This window comes from Tetrao urogallus, assembly GCF_951394365.1.
Source record: "Tetrao urogallus genome assembly, chromosome: 1".
Classification (NCBI taxonomy): domain Eukaryota; kingdom Metazoa; phylum Chordata; class Aves; order Galliformes; family Phasianidae; genus Tetrao; species Tetrao urogallus.
The window spans coordinates 154,026,808-154,047,112 of NC_136813.1; the positions used below are offsets into that span (position 1 = coordinate 154,026,808).

General features: G+C 35.0%; 1 protein-coding gene across 4 annotated transcripts in view; it reads left to right on the plus strand.

Annotated features, from left to right (window-relative positions):
• PPFIA2 (PTPRF interacting protein alpha 2) overlaps nt 1-20,305 on the plus strand; it is a gene marked incomplete at both ends in the record, with an annotated part of 269,483 nt that overhangs the window by 218,386 nt on the left and 30,792 nt on the right. For 3 of the 4 annotated variants that reach the window (XM_079537791.1, XM_079537792.1, XM_079537793.1), the window contains 10 exons: nt 7,963-8,046; nt 8,408-8,539; nt 9,450-9,512; nt 11,217-11,308; nt 12,642-12,777; nt 13,248-13,468; nt 16,380-16,617; nt 17,648-17,677; nt 18,572-18,702; nt 19,187-19,341. In XM_079537791.1, coding sequence (XP_079393917.1) covers nt 7,963-8,046; nt 8,408-8,539; nt 9,450-9,512; nt 11,217-11,308; nt 12,642-12,777; nt 13,248-13,468; nt 16,380-16,617; nt 17,648-17,677; nt 18,572-18,702; nt 19,187-19,341 — 1,282 coding nt within the window. Of the gene's footprint in view, nt 1-7,455; nt 7,543-7,962; nt 8,047-8,407; nt 8,540-9,449; nt 9,513-11,216; nt 11,309-12,641; nt 12,778-13,247; nt 13,469-16,379; nt 16,618-17,647; nt 17,678-18,571; nt 18,703-19,186; nt 19,342-20,305 lie in introns of all 4 variants that reach the window. The other variant, XM_079537790.1, reaches the window with a different exon arrangement.

The window sequence follows — 20,305 nt, forward strand, 5'->3', positions numbered from 1 at the left end:
AATGCATTTAAGAGATTAGTACATAGCACTGTTTTATCTTAGCTATCATTTCTTCGTTGCCAGTGACTGTTTCTACTGTTTCTAGACATTTATATTCCCAGTAATTTTCATATTTAATGGATTTACTTTTCAATTTTCATGTATTTCACTTCATAGTAAAGCCTTAAGTGCAGAGCACCTCATTAATAAAGCTTGATTACAAAAAATTTAGTTAAGAAGTAGAAACAGAAAAGTTTTGGAAGGATTTTTTAAAATGTTTTATTAAGGCAAGATCATTATTCAGTAATCAAGATTTTGTGCTGTCCACTTTATGTTTATATGAATGGGTGGGATTCTGAAGGGCAGACTGAAAATGGTGGGGAAAAAAAAAAGAAGCAGCAGCAAAAAGAAAACTACTTGAAATATTAAAAAATATAACTGCATTTTAACTAAGAATCAGAAAGAAAGATGCACAAAAGTTCAATCCCTTGACAACATTTTTTTTCAGTTGTATTTGATTCAACAAAGATTCAGATTATCTAATACCCTTAGCAGTTTAAAAATGCTATCTTTTATTTTAAATAATTTTTCCTGAATAACTTCTCCAGCAATTAGGCACCAGTAAGTGTTTTGCAGTCTCAAGTATGTCTTTTCTTGCAACTGCATGTTTCCTTGAACATAAATTAATGACAAATATTGTAAAAATAAGTCTCATTTCAATGATGCAGAATACTCAGAAGCTTCCATAAGATACTGCTGTTATTGTAACCATAAAGCTGCAGTAGATGTGATTAGAGATTGGAGAAAAGAGCTGATGGCCCACCCCATTTCACTTTGATGTATGTTTTCAAAGCTTTTGCCAAGAAAGTAAATCTAAGGAGTACATCTGACTGTAAGGCTAGCTCATTCCATTCTTCTCTAATTACAAAAAAAAAAAAAAAAAAAAAAAAAAAAAGAAAAGAAACTAATTGTATTTAAAATTCTATATTTTTGGAATACATGCCATGAAGAAGAATGTCAGAATACAGGCTACATAAGGCTATGGTTTATATATCTTCTGTATTACGTTTGCAAAATATAGAACTTATTTAAGTGTTGCACTGACAGCTCTGAAACTTCAGGCCAACTGCTTTTCATGAGTCACATAAAGGTAGTTTGGAACCAGTCACTGCAGCTTAAGTTGTTTTATGTCGTCTAACTGGCATAGTTACCTCCCAGCTACTCGAAAGATGCAAAACCTATCTGAGGGACTGAGTAATGCTAGGCCATTTTGTCTACATTGAGCTTTCTTCCAGCATAAAAATCATTAGTAGTACTTAAATTAGCTGGCTTCAGGCTGCCTTAAGTCTGCCACCTCATCTGTGGTCACTGCAATGACAATGTGCATTAAGTAGAAGATGAGTCCCCTGATTCAACTACCCTTTCAGCTCTGCAAAAAATTCAAAGTTTTGATTCTCCTTTCTTTTGTACTACCTCAATGAAAGTGGCTTCACTGAGATTAATGGGGTTACAATCATGTGAAAGAGGTGAGTTAAGCCTAATGTATTTTACATGTTTATCAAAGGAAAGTACTATCGGATAACTGGAAACCATGACTGCTTCATTGTGGGTAAAATATAAGACTGGTTATTTACACGTGGACAAAAAACAGAACAAACATATTTTGGAGTTGGATGTGATATTTTTTTCTCACATTTAAAATATGCATGTTACAATTCTGCATTCAATTTATTATACTCTTCCTCATAATTTACCTGGGTTGGGATTCTGCATTCTGTAGAATGAGATCCTTCTGTTGTGTCAGTTTAAAAACTTGAGTTACTTTTCTTTCTTTCTTTTTTAATATGGGCTAGTGAATGTCTTTTGCTACTTTTCCATACCCAAACTAGTTCATAAGGAGTGAACTTCCAAAAGTTTGGACTGTACAGTGAACTCAGATAAGTACTCATAAATTTACCTGAATTATTCAAACTTTTCTTTGGCTTTGTTTTCACTGTGTTCTGCCCATTGGGTGAGCAACTGGAGGGTTAGTCAGCCTGTGGCAAACTAACCTGGAACAGCATGATCCCATGTACTGTGCTGTCCTGCCTGGCTGTCACACTGGCATTCTGTCTGGTCATGACAAGTAGCACAGCTCTCAGCATGTATCCCAAGGTTTAGACTACCATGATTCATTGAGCCACCTTGTACTCACTCTCACGGGATTGGTCTGTTTGTCTGCCCTGGAGAAGAGGCAGTTGATAACAGAAACAACCACTCTCCAGCATTAACTAAAACCTTTATTTGTCCTGGACTATGTTTATTTCCCATAGACAGGACAGATGTGATAGCAATTAGCATCTTAAAATGGTTAGTCTGTCAAGCAGTTCCTCATTGCCTATATTGAGAATAGTCTAATGGAGACAGCAGCATCCACTTTTTTCCATTTGGTCACTCCCACCAGCACTCACTCTCCTCTTGGGTACTTGTGCAGCAAGAGTTCCACATTCACTTCTCTGATCACAAGACAATGTAATTCATTTTAATTCATCATTCCTATATACAGGTAACCAGAAATACCAACAGTGCCTCATTTAGCTGCATTACGAAAGCACTGCCATGATTTTGGGCACCAGTTCTATATAATATAATCATAATAAAATGCATTTAGCATAGTAAGACATTCTGCTTATTTCAAAGGTGAAGAACAGTGACATGAAAGATGGAGGCAAGTGGGTCCTGATGCAAGTTTTGTGATGATATGGGGATCTGGTCTGCATTAGATAGGGAAAAAATTACAAGATGGAAAGAGAAGGCTATAGATGAAAGGGTGCAAATGTGATGAGGAAGGTCTTCTGCAAGCAGTGGGTGTGGTTAAGTCAAAAATTCTTTTGAGAAGCACGAAGAAAGATAAGATCTATTAGCTGGAGAAGGAAGTTGAATAATCTTTGGGAAACAGAGAAAATCTTCTACAGGGAAGGAAGCCCAAGAAAACTCTTTAAAAAACTTAAAAAAAAAGTTTACAACACCTCTTTGTCTTCTGAAACCACTCCTCTTCTTGTGCCTCCCCTTCCATGGAAGATTTTGTCCTATTTGATATGAGGAGGTAGTGAAAAGCAAGCTTGATGGAGCTAGCTGGAAGGCACTTCTTACTAAACATACGAGGTGTATGAGGTAGTGGTGAGACACAGGAGATACAAGAATGTGTGGATATCTCATGACTGAAAGATTGGGTATCAGGAAAGGGGTGACTTAAGCCAAAATGTTTTTTCATTATTCATAATGGGCTAGAAGCGAGAATGAAATAACTAGCGTATAACTTTTTGAGCTGTTATCACTCAATCACCATTGTCACTTGTTTTCACCTCCAATTGCATAGCTCAGTTCAATAATACATTATTTTATTCTCGAATAATTCACTCATTCAAGAGATAGACATGAGAATATGTGCCAGAAGAAGAAAATATGGCGACAGCATATATTCAAAAATCTCAGTCTCAAAACTGTTTGAATTGGCTTGTACCACTAGAAAAGTTGGGATTTGTTGCTGCAGCTCAGCATGAGGAAGAAAAAAGGATAGCACCTGTACTATACAGGTGCTTTCTGCATCATTATGACTGAAATTGGATTTTTTTCAGCTAAGATGAAAAGGCCTAGAAAAAGTGCAGTGCTAACGGTAACAACTAATGTAAAAGCAACATCTCTTTTGTGAGTGCATTAGCAGCAGGATTAACAGTGGAACTTTATCAGGTTACAGAGCAGTAATAAGGGCTGCTTTGGTACTCTATCAAAGAAAAATGATCCTGTTACTTACAGGCAATTTCTTTGCTATATCATAGCATGTAAAGTGCAAAGTGAACATTAAGACTCGTGACGATATTTCATGGGGCCAGACATTGTTAGTTCTTGTCCAGGTGTTTTTAATTCTGTCTAAAATATACAATTTACAAACCTATTTATAATCGAATGTGCTGGCTAAATTATTTACCTGCTAATTGCTGAATACCACATTGTGTTTTAGTGATCTTTCTATACAGAGTGCTAGAAAACAGGCGTGCATATCATATTTAAAAGGAACGTAGGGTGAAGTTTGCCAAGCAAGTAACCACCCAAGTTGCCCTTTAGTAGTTTTTAAGTTAATTTACCATCACCTTTAGCAAAGCAAGTCAGAAGAAATCACCGTCTGCTTATGAACCTTGGAATCCATGTTGTTCTTACTATCATTTTTCCTGCTACAGTAATATGAGTAACACTAAAATGGCTGTTTCAGCCTTTGTCTTATTCTAGAAGCATTCAGTGATGCAGGCTTCTGAGTCTCCAAAAGAGCTGCCACATGCATGTCAGTTCTAACAGTATTGGAGAAGACTGAGCAAGAGGTATTTGCAAATCCCTTAGGCATTAGCTGAATTGTTTGGTCTTCATCTGAAAGGAGTTTCTTTAAGACCAAGGTTTGAACTGGTTTCTGCCTAAAGGGCAATGAGATCTTGAAGGCCTCACCTTAAGAGCTTATTCCACCTAAGCACCCTAAGAAACAGAGGTGCTGCTCTTTCCTACTTAAGCTCTTTATCTGTTGGTGAGTTTCAGCAAGTGCAAAGAAAAGGGAATGTGTATGTACTTTTCTGTCTTCCTAGGCGTAAGTAGCTTTAGACAGGCAGTGGAGTCTAATTGTTTAATGTCTTAAATATGAAATAATTTGGCTCTTTCAGAATAGCAAAGAATTTGGGAATAAGCAAACAAGTCCAAATGGATAAGGGAAACACTGAACATTAAATACTCAAACAAGTGTTTAGAATAATTGCATTTATTTTGATACTAGGACACACTGAATTTTAATTAATCTTCAGGTATCTTTTCCTACTTAAGAAATTTAAAGAGAACTAATTTGGAGATCATCTCTGTTTTCTTTTATGCTGGAAAATTGAACACAGGTACTCTAGATCACATCCAGCAAGATCTGTCAGAAGAATGTCTGAAGATCTGTTTCAGATCTGTCTGAAAACTATCATGCAAAAAGATTTTTATTTATCTTATACACATACCTTACTGAATTGTTAATGCACTAGAAATTAATGAAATAAGCAGAATTAGATAGTTATAAGGATCTTAAAAAAATCATTATTTTCTCTCAAGAGTGTTTTCTATGTTCTGTGTTCAGGTAGCATAAAAAAGTTCAGGAGATAATTATCCTTTTGCAGCAGTAGTTAGGGCTGATAGCACAATCATTTTATACATCGAGAGGACAGTTTCCACTCACAAAATAAGTAATGATTAAAAACCAATTTTTTATATTTGAAAAATAAATGTGTACGATATACCAGTCACACCGGTTTCTAAAGGACAGGCTGTGACAGGCAGCACCACATATCAGGAGTCTTAAATGAAATTCCCTTTGAACCTTGAAGTAATAGACTATATTCTGCATAAACCTGCAATTAAATATAAAAAGTGGTCAAGATAGGTAACTCAGTTTTAAAGCTTGCAGTCAACTAATGAAGTTTCTAAGTATTTTAATTTTGTAGGGTGATACTCCTAATGGGTTCTGTATCTTCCTCAATGAAAACAGTTTCAAAAGAAGTAGAATTCCTTAAGCCTTCTTCATCAGCAGCTCAGAGCTTTGATGACTTCAAATCTTCTCCTGACCCTTGGAGGTTCATTAAGGGAAGGCTTTGAATCAGTAGTGCAGTCAAGATTCAAAAAATCACCTTATGGAGATGAAGCTTGGTCACTTCATGGAGCGAATAATATGACTTGGCTCTCTGCAACTACAGGAAGTGAACATTTTCAGTCCTCTCTTCCTATTTATCCAATTTAGGAAAGAGAACAGAGCATTAGCATTTGATTGCTGAAGAAAATTAATATGTAAAATTCAAAAATAAAATAGTCATAAAAGGATTGTCACTGGTACAAATCATAACAAAACAGTTTCAGGTAATGACTAAGTCCAAATAAACAGCAGGCCTGCTTCATGCTCAGAAACAGTAACTGAACTTATAAGCTTAGTTAGAAAATCTACTGAGTGCCCCTTAACATTTGCAGAAACTTGGACTTTGTGAATATGTGTAATTTGAAAGGAGTGTTAGTGTCAGTGATCTTCAAATTTATTAAATATTCTTGTATTTTATACAAGGACTTTCTATAATTATTGTCTCCATATCAAAATCTGCGGTTTATACTTATAAAACTCTAGACCATAATCTTGTTTGTATTCTGATCTTTTAGTCCTGATAATACTACTAAGTTTAAGTGTAGTATGATTACAGGTTATGGCATACAGATGGAATTATATCTACTGATATAGTTTCTGATATATATACTGATATAGTGATGAGTATATTACTGATATAATATCTACTGATAATTATTCTTATAAATCATTAGCAGAAAACAGTGTCTGAAAAACAGTCTCACTAAAACACAGAGCTGTAAAATTACTATTTATTGCTCATATCAAAGCTTTTTAAATCTAAACATGGAGTTCAGAATCTCTTTCTGAGGGTAAACTTGACAGAGTGAAATATTCAGCATTTGACAAACACAAACTCACAATTCAACTTCATCAGTAGCACTGTCTATACACCTTATGCACATTCCGATTTTCATAGCAAAAAGTCTAGTACAGTACTGTCTTTTTATTAAGTTTTGGGTGTTGTTTTTTTTTTTCCATTTTCAATAATAACGTAGGCTTGTTTGATATGACAATAACATGAATATTCATGTTCTGCAGTACATTCTGTTGACCTAACTAAGGTCACCTTTGGTCAGAAGTAGTAATGAATCTTTGGTTGGATTATTATTTCTATATTCAGTAATGACTTTCCATTCCTACTAATGAATTTTTATTTATAGGTTCTTCTTTTATCTGATGACCTTGATCTTGTCAAGGGATCCACCAGGGTGGATCCTTTCAAAGGGATGAATACCATGTTGTTTATTTGGACGAAAGGACTTACATAGTGTATTCTAAGATGGAATACTGAGTTTGTCTCTTCTTACATTCTTTCTGTTTCGTGGAAGACAGGGAATGTACCATAACATTGCACAATTCTATGATTGACCAATCCATAAATTTAATAGTAATGCATTGTTTTCATTTCTAGAAAATGATAGAAAATTATAAAGGACTTTCTGCCACTGGCCTCTCAGAGTCTTGTTCTGGTGTTGGTTTGCCATCATTCCAAAAAACATTAGATTAGACAGTATTGCTTTAAATCCACTCTGTAGTAATGTGTCATCAGCCAGCCATCACTAACCTTGAACTTCCATGTGTAGGTTGATAGCTTTTTTAGCATTCCATTATTTTTCAGTTTCTCCATACCAACTGCATCATATCCACCAAGTATCAGTATAGTTTATTCCACTTAAAAATCTGTCAGTTAAAAGTATTAAATCTTCAGTCACACTTTTCTTTTAAGCATTCTGTGCTGTGTTCTGTTCAGTGTCAGTGTCTTTAGTTCTGATTTTTCAATTTTGTCCCTCTCCTTTTCCTTGACTCGTTAGTCTGATCCAACCTCTTCTACCTCATCTGGTGATTATCAATATGTTATGGAAGCTAAACTACAAGAAATGATCTCCATACGTAGGAAGGTAGTCCTACTGGACTTTACTTTCTATTGCTAAATAGAATCCATCTGATTTGTTTTGATTTTCTTTAACTTTTTTTTCTTTTAATTGATAATCAACCATCGTGCAGTTCAGTGCTTCAGGAGCTTACAATTTTACGATGGCAGGTTTGTGTTCAAACCATGCACAGTCTGCATGTTACATTTGGCTGATTTCATTGCTCATAAATAACTCCAATGTTTTGCTGATGCTTGGATGTAACAGGCCTTTGTAGCTGACACATTTCAAGCAATGCTGTTCAGCTGCCTGTTTAAATAAAGTTTCTTTTCTGAAAACTAAGTTTGCAGTTAGTAGTAGCTTGCTTTATGTTTTGTTTAAACTTTAGTGAGATAAAGACACACAAAACTGATTGAATTATAGAAAGAGTCTTTTTATTTTTTACAGGCAGAAGAAAGACATGGAAACATTGAAGAACGTATGAGACACTTAGAAGCTCAACTTGAAGAGAAGAATCAGGAACTTCAAAGAGTATGTGTATTGCAAGCAACTTCTCTGTAATTTCCCTCTTTTAATTTGTCAATATAATGCAACTTACACACTCCAGCACACAATTCTATCCACTGGTATATGTTTTATTTATAGAAGTGATGGCAGCATCATGACATTTTACTCAAACATCTTAATAAACTAGTTTACATCTACTTGCAGCTTTCAAAGTAGTTTGCTTTTATGAAAATGAATGTGCTTTAGTCAGTAACTGTAGCTGTATTAGCTGTGGAATTTATTTAAGTGTATTCAGCCGCCATAAAATCTTTATTTTTTGGAGCTATAAGTCTGCACTGGTTAATTTTGGACCTTGCAAATCTGTCTCTTCTATTCTACACAAAAGGCAAGGCAAAGAGAAAAAATGAATGAGGAGCATAACAAAAGATTATCAGATACTGTAGACAGACTTCTGACAGAATCCAATGAACGCCTTCAGCTGCACCTAAAAGAGAGAATGGCAGCACTTGAAGAAAAGGTACAGTACAAAGAATAAAGTTTCACTCAATAAAGATTCTCTTGTATGAAACATGTTCTACATTTATCAAGACGGAAATATCATGCAGTTTTGTATACAACAATTATGACCACAAATATAATCTAACTCTTACATTCTGTACATTCAACACATCGTGCATGTATGAGCACAAGAATCTTTCCACGATCACTCTGAACTGGAAATTCTGTGTGTTATGAATCCCCGCTTTATCAATAGGGAGCCTGATTAATTGGCTCATGAAGAACCAGGGCACAGTGTGTTACGAGGGAGTGAGATAAAGGGCATTAGAACTGAGAAATGACCATGTTTCAGATATGCCATCAATCCTGAATTTCAGCTTGCTGATTTTACCTCACTTCCTCTGGAAGAATAACATATTCCCACCACAGGAGGAGAAGAAATGTTATTTACAGGTTTTCTGTGAGGAGCTAACTCTGAGAACTTTTTATTTATCCTTCTTTAATCCCTCTCTCTTTAGTCTGATCTAAGTATCTTTCAGTATATTTATTCTGAAATCTTTTGCAGGATATAATTCAGGTTTACATCATTGAAACAAAACATTGTAACAAAGCAAGATATAGGCCTGCCAAAAGAGGGCCTGGACAAAATAATTGTGTAAGAGCATGATGGTTGCTCAGTTCAAGGAAAATGAAAAGTTTTTGCTCTTTTTGAAAAAACAGGCTAATACATTTTTTAGTAATTTATGTATTCAAACTGAAGCTTTAAAGGATTTTAGTTTTCCAATCGAGTGAATGTGCAGGCTCATTTCTTAAATTTGCTAACTTCTACATGGAGATTACCTGCATTTGGTGATCTCTGTTATATAATATTTCTCTGATTTCTTTCTATTTCAATTCATCTTTATTTCACTTTTTCATTTTATTTGTAGAACGTGTTGATTCAAGAGTCTGAAAGTTTCCGGAAAAATCTGGAAGAATCTTTACATGACAAGGTACTACTAAAACTTATTTTATCTGTTCCCATAAAAAGTTAAATACTTATTATTTGGACATAAAATACACTCAGTCATCCATATATCATGTGAAATCATCCTGGTAGGATAATTCCTTTAATCACAAAGATGTTTTCAATAGCCAATGAGGGTCTCTAACAAGTCTTCTGAGATAAGTTCATGGTTGAAATCCTAGCCTCAGGAACCCAATACTAAAATTCGTATTAATTTCACTGGCTCTGTAATTTTTGTTCTATTAGATTTAATTCTGAAAAAAAGTCTTCTTTAAGAGAAATGTGCATGTAACTGCACATTTGGTTACACTTTCATAGTTAAAAATGTAATTTCTTGTTATGATGCAATTCTTAACAGATGCTGTGGCATTATGCTAAGTCTAACTGAAAATGTCCTTTCTTAGTTCATTGCAAATTAACCCCTAATACTGCTTAGTGAATCAGTCACATTAATAATAAATATTATTCCAATCCCAAATATTAAAATTTTCTTTTGTAGTTATAGTTGCCTTGAGGGCGGCAGGATTCACAAATCCAATATCTGCATTCAGATTCACAGAAGTGTTTTTTTAATGTATCAAATCCACTAAAAGAATTTACAAAACAAAGCTCAGTTCAATACGAAAATAAATGTGAAATTCAGTATCCAAAATCAACAACTTTCAGAAAAACAGCAAAGAAGGATCTGTTCAAATCAATTGTCATTTTTAATCTATATTCAGACAATCTTCTAGAAAAGCAGAAAGTCTGAGAAGGGAGCTCATGAAATTGTCTGTGCTCTTGGCAGCTGCCAATATTTTTCTGAAATGCGAGAAGCAGTTTAGAACTTACTTAAAGGGAATTTATACTGCAGTAACTCCTCTAGAGTAACTTATTGAATATCTACTGATCTACAATAGTAGTATCTTTACATGATGTAGTTTATTGACTGATTTATTGGGTAAGTATACCCTAGTAAGTGTTGTACTCACCTGCATAGTAGAATTCTTTCCACTACCACTTGTTTTATCTTTTCAAAGTGTATGAATGATTTTGTTGAGGAATGTTCTGCAGGCTTTCTTTTCAAAGCAAAGGATAGGAGACAATTGTTACAAACAGCACTTCTTTTCCCTAGTCATTGATGTAGAGCTTTTTTCTTATTTTGTTCCCAAATCCAATGGCGCACTTTAATATTTCACAAGCAGCACCGTGTGCTGGAGTTTTAGAAGCTCTCAAGAGTGCACTGTGAAGCTGCAGGTGAACAGAAGACCTAAAATCTAGTTGTCTCTAAGTCTGTGTTTCTGTTTGTAAATAAAAAGGCGAGTAGCCAATCTCTACCTCTAAGGGGCAAATGGTGCGTCACAAGCTGATCTATGCTTGGTGTCCAGTTAGTGCACAAATCAGTGTTGTTTTTTCTTTTCCATGCCATAGTGTCACAGAAAGAAAAAAAATCAGGTTTCAACTATAAACTTGTCCTGTCATCATCTGCAGATAATGGTAAAATGATAGGGAGACTGATGCAATCTCCTTTTGATGTGTAGGTCCTTTAGCGATAAAGAGGCTTGAATGAGTTTCCTGCTTTTCCTTATTGTAGGCATATCTACATTCAGCATATTTTGTCCTAGTTATTTAGTCTTGTAAGGTTAGTATCTCAGAAACTTGAATATATTTTGGATCGCAATTAAGTATGTCTTCTTATTCTGATTTCCAGGAAAGACTTGCAGAAGAAATTGAGAAACTGAGATCTGAACTGGATCAAATGAAATTGAGAGCTGGTTCTTTAATTGAACCCACATTGTCAAGGTAATATTTAATGCCAAATGTTTCCTCATTTTGAATTGAAAGAGAAGGTAAGCATAAGTGACAAGACTTTAAAATAATGCATTCAGACCACGTATAATCATGTATTTCTTTTAAACTACAGGATCTGTGGAATTATTATTACTGTTGTTTTTCACTTTTTTTTCTATAGGTAAATGGGGCCTTGTAGTAGTGAGTATACACTGAAGTATTACTGTGATTAAGGGAAGTCTTTGAAATTACAGTGATTTTAAAAGTGTAGCCAAATACCCTTCCCCCCCCCCCCCCCAAGATTTTTTTATAATGAAGTTATAACCATCACTGCATCTAAGATTTATTATTATTATTATTATTATTATTATTATTATTATTATTAAGAAATAACGTAGCTTTGCCTAGTGTGTAGGACAAGACCACATAATGTCATCTGAAGGCAGTACTCAGAGAGATTTGAGAACATCCTAACAGGGCACTGAACAGTGAGACAGGTACTGTAGGTACTGCACTACTAACAGCTTAAATCAATTTATTATTCTAGAAAGGCAATTATTCTTTCCTAAATTTCTTCTTGCCCTAAAACTCAACCTTGAATTTCTTTCGAAATAATACTTTTCATAGAATCACAAAATATCCTGAGTTGAAAGGGACCCACAAAGATCACAATGTCCAAATCCTGGCTCCACAAAGAACTACCCAAAATCAAACCCTATGTCTGAGAGCACTGCCTAAACACACTCTGAACTCTGGCAGCTCGGTGTTATGTCCACAGTCCTGTGCAGCCTGTTCCATGCCCACCCCCCCGGTGCAAACCATTTCCCTAACACCCAGCTGCCCTCCCCTGACGCAGCTCCATGCTGTTCCCTCGGGCCCTGCTGCTGTCACACAGAGCAGAGCTCAGTGCTGCCCCTCCACCCCCTGTGAGTAAAGGAGGCTTCAGTCAATATCTGTAGCTGTATTACCTGTGGAATTTATTTGTGTTCAGCTGCCATAAAATCTTAACTTTTTGGAGCTACAAGTCTGCACTGGTTAATTTTGGATCTTACAAATCTGTCTCTTCTTGCTCTATTCAAAGCCATAGTCTATAAATGTCCTAAATGCATTTTTATGGAAAATTTGTAGGTACTTGTTCTTAGATTTCATATTTCTTTCTAGTTAAATCTCTCAAAATAAATAATTATAAACTATGCTATTTTTCAAAGGGCAGTTCTCCAATATTTTCATAACGAAGGACTGTAAAAACGAGTTACAGATATCCTCACTCTTGAACAATTTATTCAGCAGCCAGTTGTGCTAATTATCTTCATGTTGAATTCTGTTTCTTCGATTCTTTTCTCAGGCCTCATCTGGACTCATCAGCAGAGTTGAGGTATTCTGTGGGCTCACTGGTGGAGAGCCAGTCTGACTATCGGTCAACTAAGGTGATAAGGCGACCTAGAAGGGGACGCATGGGAGTACGCAGAGATGAACCAAAGGTTAATATCCGATTTATTTTCCTATATTCTTTAAAATGAAAATGTTTTTCAGGCTGTCAAATTTAAGGCTTGCGTATTTCTGGAAAACCAAATAAATGAATAAGCACAAACACCAAGAGTAGGTTTTTTTTCTATTTATACATAGATCACTGTTGTACTAAAATGAAGGCAGAAAATATTGAAGTTCAGACTCCAAAGTTTGAGTGTATTTGACTATTTGTCTTTTTTCATTATCTTCACAAATTTTCCTAGCAGTTAACTTTACACAGCATTAGAAATTATGTGAAAATAGTTTACATCCTCCACAATGCCAATCAAATGCCTTCTTGCCATAACGTTGCACGTATCGATGGAGAATAATTATTGAATAAGTATTCTTGAATGTGAGTTACTTTCCTTCTCCATTTTATAGTTCAACTCTGCAACTGTTTTCTGTGGAATAAGACATATATATCCTAATTCCTGCTTAGGTAAAATCACTTGGAGATCATGAGTGGAATAGGACTCAGCAGATTGGTGTTTTGAGCAGTCATCCATTTGAAAGTGACACTGAAATGTCTGACATTGATGATGATGATAGAGAAACGCTTTTCAGCTCCATGGACCTCTTGTCACCAAGTGGCCATTCTGACGCCCAGACGCTGGCCATGATGCTTCAGGAGCAGCTAGATGCAATCAATAAAGAAATCAGGTATGTAGCCTTGAACCAGCTGTGGTGCATTTCTTGATTACAGCTTTAGGGTCCTTTCAGTGCATGAGCTTAGATACCATTCATAACAATTTGGAAACCACTTGTACATTTAAAGGATTGATAATCTATTTATCTATAGATAATTTACAGATTTATTCTGTATTTATTGTGTGAATAGAACATTGATTTCTGTATTTTCTGACAGTAGGGAAAAAATAGTTTACTGTCAAATAAAAGTTTCTTGCAAAGGACCACTGAGCAACTAAAAATAAATGCATAAGAGAATGTGACACATGGCAAATTTTACAAAATTCTATTCATAATCTTTTCAAGATCTTTCTCCCTGTTCTGTATAAATAACTACTCACAAATTACCTCCTATGTGAAATGCTTTATTTCATTTCCTGTTCATGTTTTCCTCTGGTAACTTTTCCAATGTTACATTTCATATAAGCCACGCTTTCCAAGAAATTGTTTTGATTTTCTATGAAACACAGTTTTTTGTTGTTGTTGTTGTTGTTGTTGTTTTCATGCACCTGATAGGTTATAGTACTGGGAAAAAGGTAGTTGTGGCTTGCTAGTTTTTATGCAAATTTAATGGAATGTAGGAGAATTGAGTAACATAATTTATTTAAGGTATTTTTGTAAATGAAATCATGTTTTAGGCTGAAAACGTTCTTACAGTTTTTCAGGAAGAGTAACTTTTTAATAAGTTAATGCATCAAAAAAACGTCATTTCTCTGGAAGAGGTTATCAGTCACTTCTGGTAATTCTATGGACAGAAAGTGTATGTTTAGAAATACAATCAAAACCAGATTACCTTTTCAAGATCTCAATCTTACTTTGCAAGGTAGTTTTGGAAAAAATTGAAATATATTGACTGGATAACATTTCTAGTCCCCGCAAGATCTTTTATTAGAGATCTGTAGCTTTTGGTTTTTGCTACTTCCAGAATTGAATGAAGATTCATGTGGGATTTAACCCCGGTGTAAACCAAGACAAAAAAGGCAAAGTGAAATTTTGTTGCTGGGAGGACAAAGCTCCCTAAAACAATGCATTTTGAGTATGTAAAAGAGAAATCCATCAATATTTTCCATTACTGCAAAGAAGTCAGCAATTCAGGTTGCTGTAGATTCAACAAATGTATTTTATATATATATATATATAATAGCATTTTAACAATTTAACAAGTAATTTATAATACAGTAAAGAGTTTTGAAAAGAAGTTGTACTTGAAGGTGACATAATGAGATATTACTTGTGCCATCTTGAATCAAAACATTCTTCTACTAAACAGAGGATCTTGAATTAGGTAGTAGGTATTGTTTTATGTCATGAAAGGAAATAAAAAGGGGACACATTGTATATATTCATTTTTGCTGGGGGTCATTTATTTCCCCTACTAATACTTGTATACTGGGATATAGGCTTTTATTTACCACCACCATTATTATCAAAATCCAGATAATTAATTTTATTATGTTTTGATTTTAATGTTTCAGGAAAAAAAAAAGATTCTATAAGGATAGTCATTATAAACTGTATTACATTCCACATTTTTTTAGTCTTTTTTTGTTGGCGAAAGGAGGTTTGTCAAATGAGTGGGAGATATCAGGAGATTAAAAACTAGTTTAGAGTTGGTTGTATTATACGAGGCTATTCAGAATTTAGATAGTTTGCAAAATATCTAAATATATACAAATATATATATGTGTGTATATACAAAACAAAGAAGATTTGTTCTGAATCTCTCTCAAAATGTTATTTGCCATTGAGTTTCTTAGACTTCTCATTACAGAAAGAACAGTAGGTATTTTGTAGACACTTTGAAATAGATTTTAGGGAAGAAAATCTATCACAGCACAGGCATTTTTAGGTTTCCATTTTCAAAGTATTACATTTTAATTTATTGTACTTCCTCCATTTCATGTTAAGAAAAATAACAAAACCAAAAAACCTCAAGCCTGGTTCACAGATTCAGACTTTCCGTGTTTCAAATTCTGTCATATTTTACTATGATCCCTCATCCATTTTCCATATCTTTGCAAACAAAAAAATTCCTTCTGACTTTGTTTGTGTTCAAAACATATACAAGTCTTTTATTCTTAATATATTTATCAGAAACAAAATAACCCAGTTGAAACCTTCTATTGAAGCTATGCATGTTCAAGAAACTAATATTCATTTCCAGTGAGAGCTCTTCCAATGAAATTCACTTAAAAACTTAATGCTTTACAAACAGCTGTCATCTTTTCATCAATTTGTAGGGATGAAACAGACAAATTGTCCTGCATGTTCCCTTGCTTTACTAATATAGATTATCTTAGCAATTCCCTTCTCAAAGGGGACCTTTGAGACCGTTTGACCTTAAATTTTTCTTTATGGTTTAGCAAAATAAAGTCAGCTGAATTCAACTTAAGATTGGAATTATTTTCCTATGGTAAATTGAATTGTTCACTCTCCCTCTCTTTCTCCCATGCAAAGAAACCAATTTTCCTGAAATATCATACATAAATTCTTGTTGTTGGGCAGATTCTTCAAACAGGTTTTGAGGTTGGAAGAATAGGAGAAAGGATTTTATAATTCTGGTGATTAAAAATACCTAAAACATGATTATTTTGGAGTTGACCTGTGAAACTCATATTTGCTTTCTTTTCGTTTTGAAAAGAAAGATTTTTTTACATTCAGTTTTTGTGCATGCAGAGACAAAGGTAGAAATTGCAATGAGAAATTGAAAATACTGTTACCAATGGGCATAAGTAACCTCCGCGTAAGTATTTATTTTGTGCCAGTGTGTGTCTGTGTGCAAAATGATAAGTACCAAGGAAGAAAATTTTGCTTTCAGAATCCACAAATACTTTCAGAGTATTAATGTTGTCCTAAATCCAGCCATGTCCTTTAATTTTATAAGGTTAATCCAAGAAGAAAAAGAGTCAACAGAACTGCGTGCTGAAGAGATAGAGAACAGAGTGGCTAGCGTGAGTCTGGAAGGCTTAAATCTAGCCAGAGTCCATCAAGGTACATCCATTACTGGCTCAGTGACAGCATCATCACTTGCAAGCTCTTCCCCTCCCAGCGGACACTCAACTCCTAAACTCACCCCTCGCAGTCCTGCCAGGGAGATGGATAGAATGGGGGTTATGACGCTGGTAAGAGACTCTGTGATGCTAATTTGGGGTGTGATATTTCTAGCATCATCTTTTACTGTATGCATGGCTCATCTTTGGCATCCAGATGCAGCTGTGCTAAAGCTCAGATGGATATGTCTGTGAGTTTCAGCCAAATTCTTAATGTATCAGGAGCCACAGAAGTAGTGCCCCACAGCCTCACTTCACTCACCCTCTCTAGCACATTACTTTGATCTTTTCAAGATACTCCCCCTGAGTTGCTTTAGCAGAAGTTGAATGTGAAATATCTCCTTATCCTTCCTGGCTGGGGACAGACACAATATACTATCAGACATCCTCTGAGAACACTGAGTTGGAAAGAGTTATGTAGAAGTCTCATCTCTAGAGCCCAAGTTACCAAATGGTCCTGTAGGGGTTAGCTGGAGGAGCAGTATCCCTGGAGTTTCTGCAGCCCAGGTTGACACAGTGAATACATTCTGCAATATCTTTAGCTCTGAATGAGTGGAGAAAAAAAAAAAAAGGAAAAAAAGTTAAACATGGCACATTCTAGCAACTGCCTACTGCCAAATAATATTGAAGTACAAGAGATGGATGAATTTGCATTCACTGACTCGGTAAGACACGGTAAGAGGAGAGAAATGACCCTTTTTCAGATGTGCTATTAGCTGATGATATTTTATGTTTATACTTGGTGAAACACTGATTTGTTTGCAATATTTCATAAAACTACAAATATATCTGTCTTAGGGGACATGCTTACTGAAAGATTTTATATGAAAAAATTTTATAAAGTGCTGTCATAAATTTGGAATGTCCTATTCTATTCTAAGTTTATAAAAATGAAGGGAATTGTACCATTAGAAAAAGTAACTGCTTTCAGAGACAGCATATTTGTGAAGCATTGTACCACCATGTTTACTTTTATGTTCAGTATATGGGTAGTATTAAATTTTGGATGTCAGAAGAAAGAGTGTGTGGCATTGTTATGCTCAGATAAGATATATTAATCATTCTTTTTTGTTGTTGTTGCTTGTTTTGTTACCGATTTAAGCCAAGCGATCTAAGGAAACATCGGAGAAAGGTAAGACTAGCTTTTTTTTAAGTCAGGAAAGTGCATTCACCATATTCCTCTGCTGTTTAAATCACTAGGTTCCTTCCCACCCATTTCACCCCCTTCACTCCTTGTCACCCAGTCCCCAAACATAATAATTCTAAATTTACCTAAAGAGGCTTGTAGTAGTCCCTACTATTCCAAGAATCAAGGCTCACAAGTGATACTTTGGAGTAGCCTCCCCAGCACACACTTAAAAGAAACACAGTGAAAAACAAGAAAACAAGAAAAACAAGTGGGCATGAGAATTACCTTCAGATGTATTTTGGCCATTTTTAGGAGAAATCAGTCAGACTGCTTGAAATCTTTGGAGCGGTATGAAGTTATTTGCAGAATTGTCACTGAATGTGGGCTTTATCTTTCCAAGAGTAGAGACAATCTTCAATTTAAATTATTATACGTTGTGACAAAACCTTTTCTTCCATGCTTATTTTCAAGTACTCTGACCAATCTGTTATCATGTTTCAGAGGGATTGATCTTGTTTATGTCTGTATTTACCTTCCACCTTAGCTGAGAATTTTGTTTCATGAATAATCCTGTTTAATGCAAAAAAATTGCTCATGAATAAAGTTATTTTCATGCTTAGACCTTTACTGGATCAACCTGTTTGTCATAAAAGAAATGAATTTCTTCTGCAAATATAGTCTTTGTTCTTTCATATATATACTGTAAGCTACCATGTTTAGTCAATCTTGGTTTTTTTTTTCCCAATAGTCTTTTTAAGAAATAAGAAGCCTTATTATTATTTTTTTTTAAACCTCCTTTAAATCCATAAATGCTTCAGTTCAACTGGCAGATTTCTGAAGCATATGCTGAAAAGCTGATGAAAAGCTGTTCAGGTCTAAATGGTGTATCTCCCCCAGATTGCAGTAGTAGAAGAAGATGGACGTGAAGATAAAGCCACGATCAAATGTGAAACTTCTCCCCCTCCAACACCCAGAGCTATCAGAATGACTCATACCCTTCCTTCTTCATACCACAATGATGCCAGAAGGTAATATTTCCATAATGTGAGTCAGAACTGAACTTTTGTGTGCTATAAAATGGCCTGATTTCCTCATATTTCTTGTTGGCAATTGCTTCCCCTGCCATAAAGAATAAACTTTTACCTTGGTCTCCTTTGTGAAGATGAAAGTATTTGTCAGTGCTAAAATTGACAAATTCTGTTTTAAGATATAGTTTTGATCCCTACCAGAAGTACCAGAAGTAGGGATCCTGCATTTCCTAGAAAGACAAATATCAGGCTGATTCCTGTATTTATATCAATTGTTCTTAGCAAACAAATATTATTATTTATTTCTGGCCCTGTATTGCTTTACATAATGCTAAATCAATTAAGGAGCAAGATGGGATTAATTGTTTCAGTTGTGGGAAGTTTATTACTAACTTATAACGAATTCATTTATTTGCACAGCCACAAGAAGAAAGTAAAAAATGTTAATATGTTATCTGTTCTATGTCTTTGTTGTCATTTATAGTAGTTTACCTGCTTCATTGGAGCCAGAAAGTATTGGTCTTGGCAGTGTCAGTAGCAGTCAGGACTCCCTGCACAAAGCTCCAAAGAAGAAAGGAATCAAGTCCTCGATAGGACGCTTGTTTGGTAAAAAAGAGAAGGCTCGACTTGGACAGCTCAGTAAGGAATTAGTGGTACCAAGCCGTGGTCACCACTTCACAATCATTTTTCCTTTTTTAATACGTTCTTCTCCGCTTTCCAGTTTGCTTTTTTTTTTTCCATTTACTCTGATGGAACCTTGTCATTAGAGACTCCGTTGCTATCAGAAATTATATGTCAGGAGTTTGCTGTGACTTTAACACATAAATGAAAGAAGACTTCTAACACAAATTACAAGTCATTCTCTTCACTGAACCTAGTGCTTCAATACTCTATTAAATTACAGTAAAAATGCTAACAGTGTGTTCTCAAATAATCAAAATAAAAAAGAGGTAAGAGAGTACTAAGTATAATCCCACTCTGAGGGGTATAACTACTATAAAAGGTCTTTGCAAGAAAGTGCATTTGCCTTTCTTGTTGCAGCACACCAGTAGATGTCTACTAGTACCTGTCACTGATGTCCTCACCATACTCTTGCAGTTAGCTATGCTGCCTATGGCAATGCTTTATTTTCCTTGTATTTCTTTTCACCTTCTCCAAGATCTTTGTCTAATTCATGTCTGGGAAAATTTTTCTTCTGAAATGTTCCACAGGACGTGTCCATACCATATGCAAAAGAAAAAAAAAAAAAAAAAGAAACATCAAAACAGTCATGGCATAATTTTATTTAGCTAGCTATAGGTAGCAAAAGCAATGGAAAGTGAAGCCTTTAGCACAGTCTCATAGTCTGCATACCCGAACAGGTAATTGCATACACATGTCAACACAAACATAAATTTGGTATAGATGTGTCAGTAAAATTTCCTAGACATGAAGATGTCTGAGCACAGTTTTGTGAAACACTGATTTTTTACTGCCGTGGTGTCCACATAACACCTGTAAAAAAATTTAAAGGTCTCCAGTAATTGTAAGTGGTGGAGTAATACATAGGCCCAAATTAAAAAAAAAAAAAAAAAAAACAAAACCACCCACAAAACCCACCACC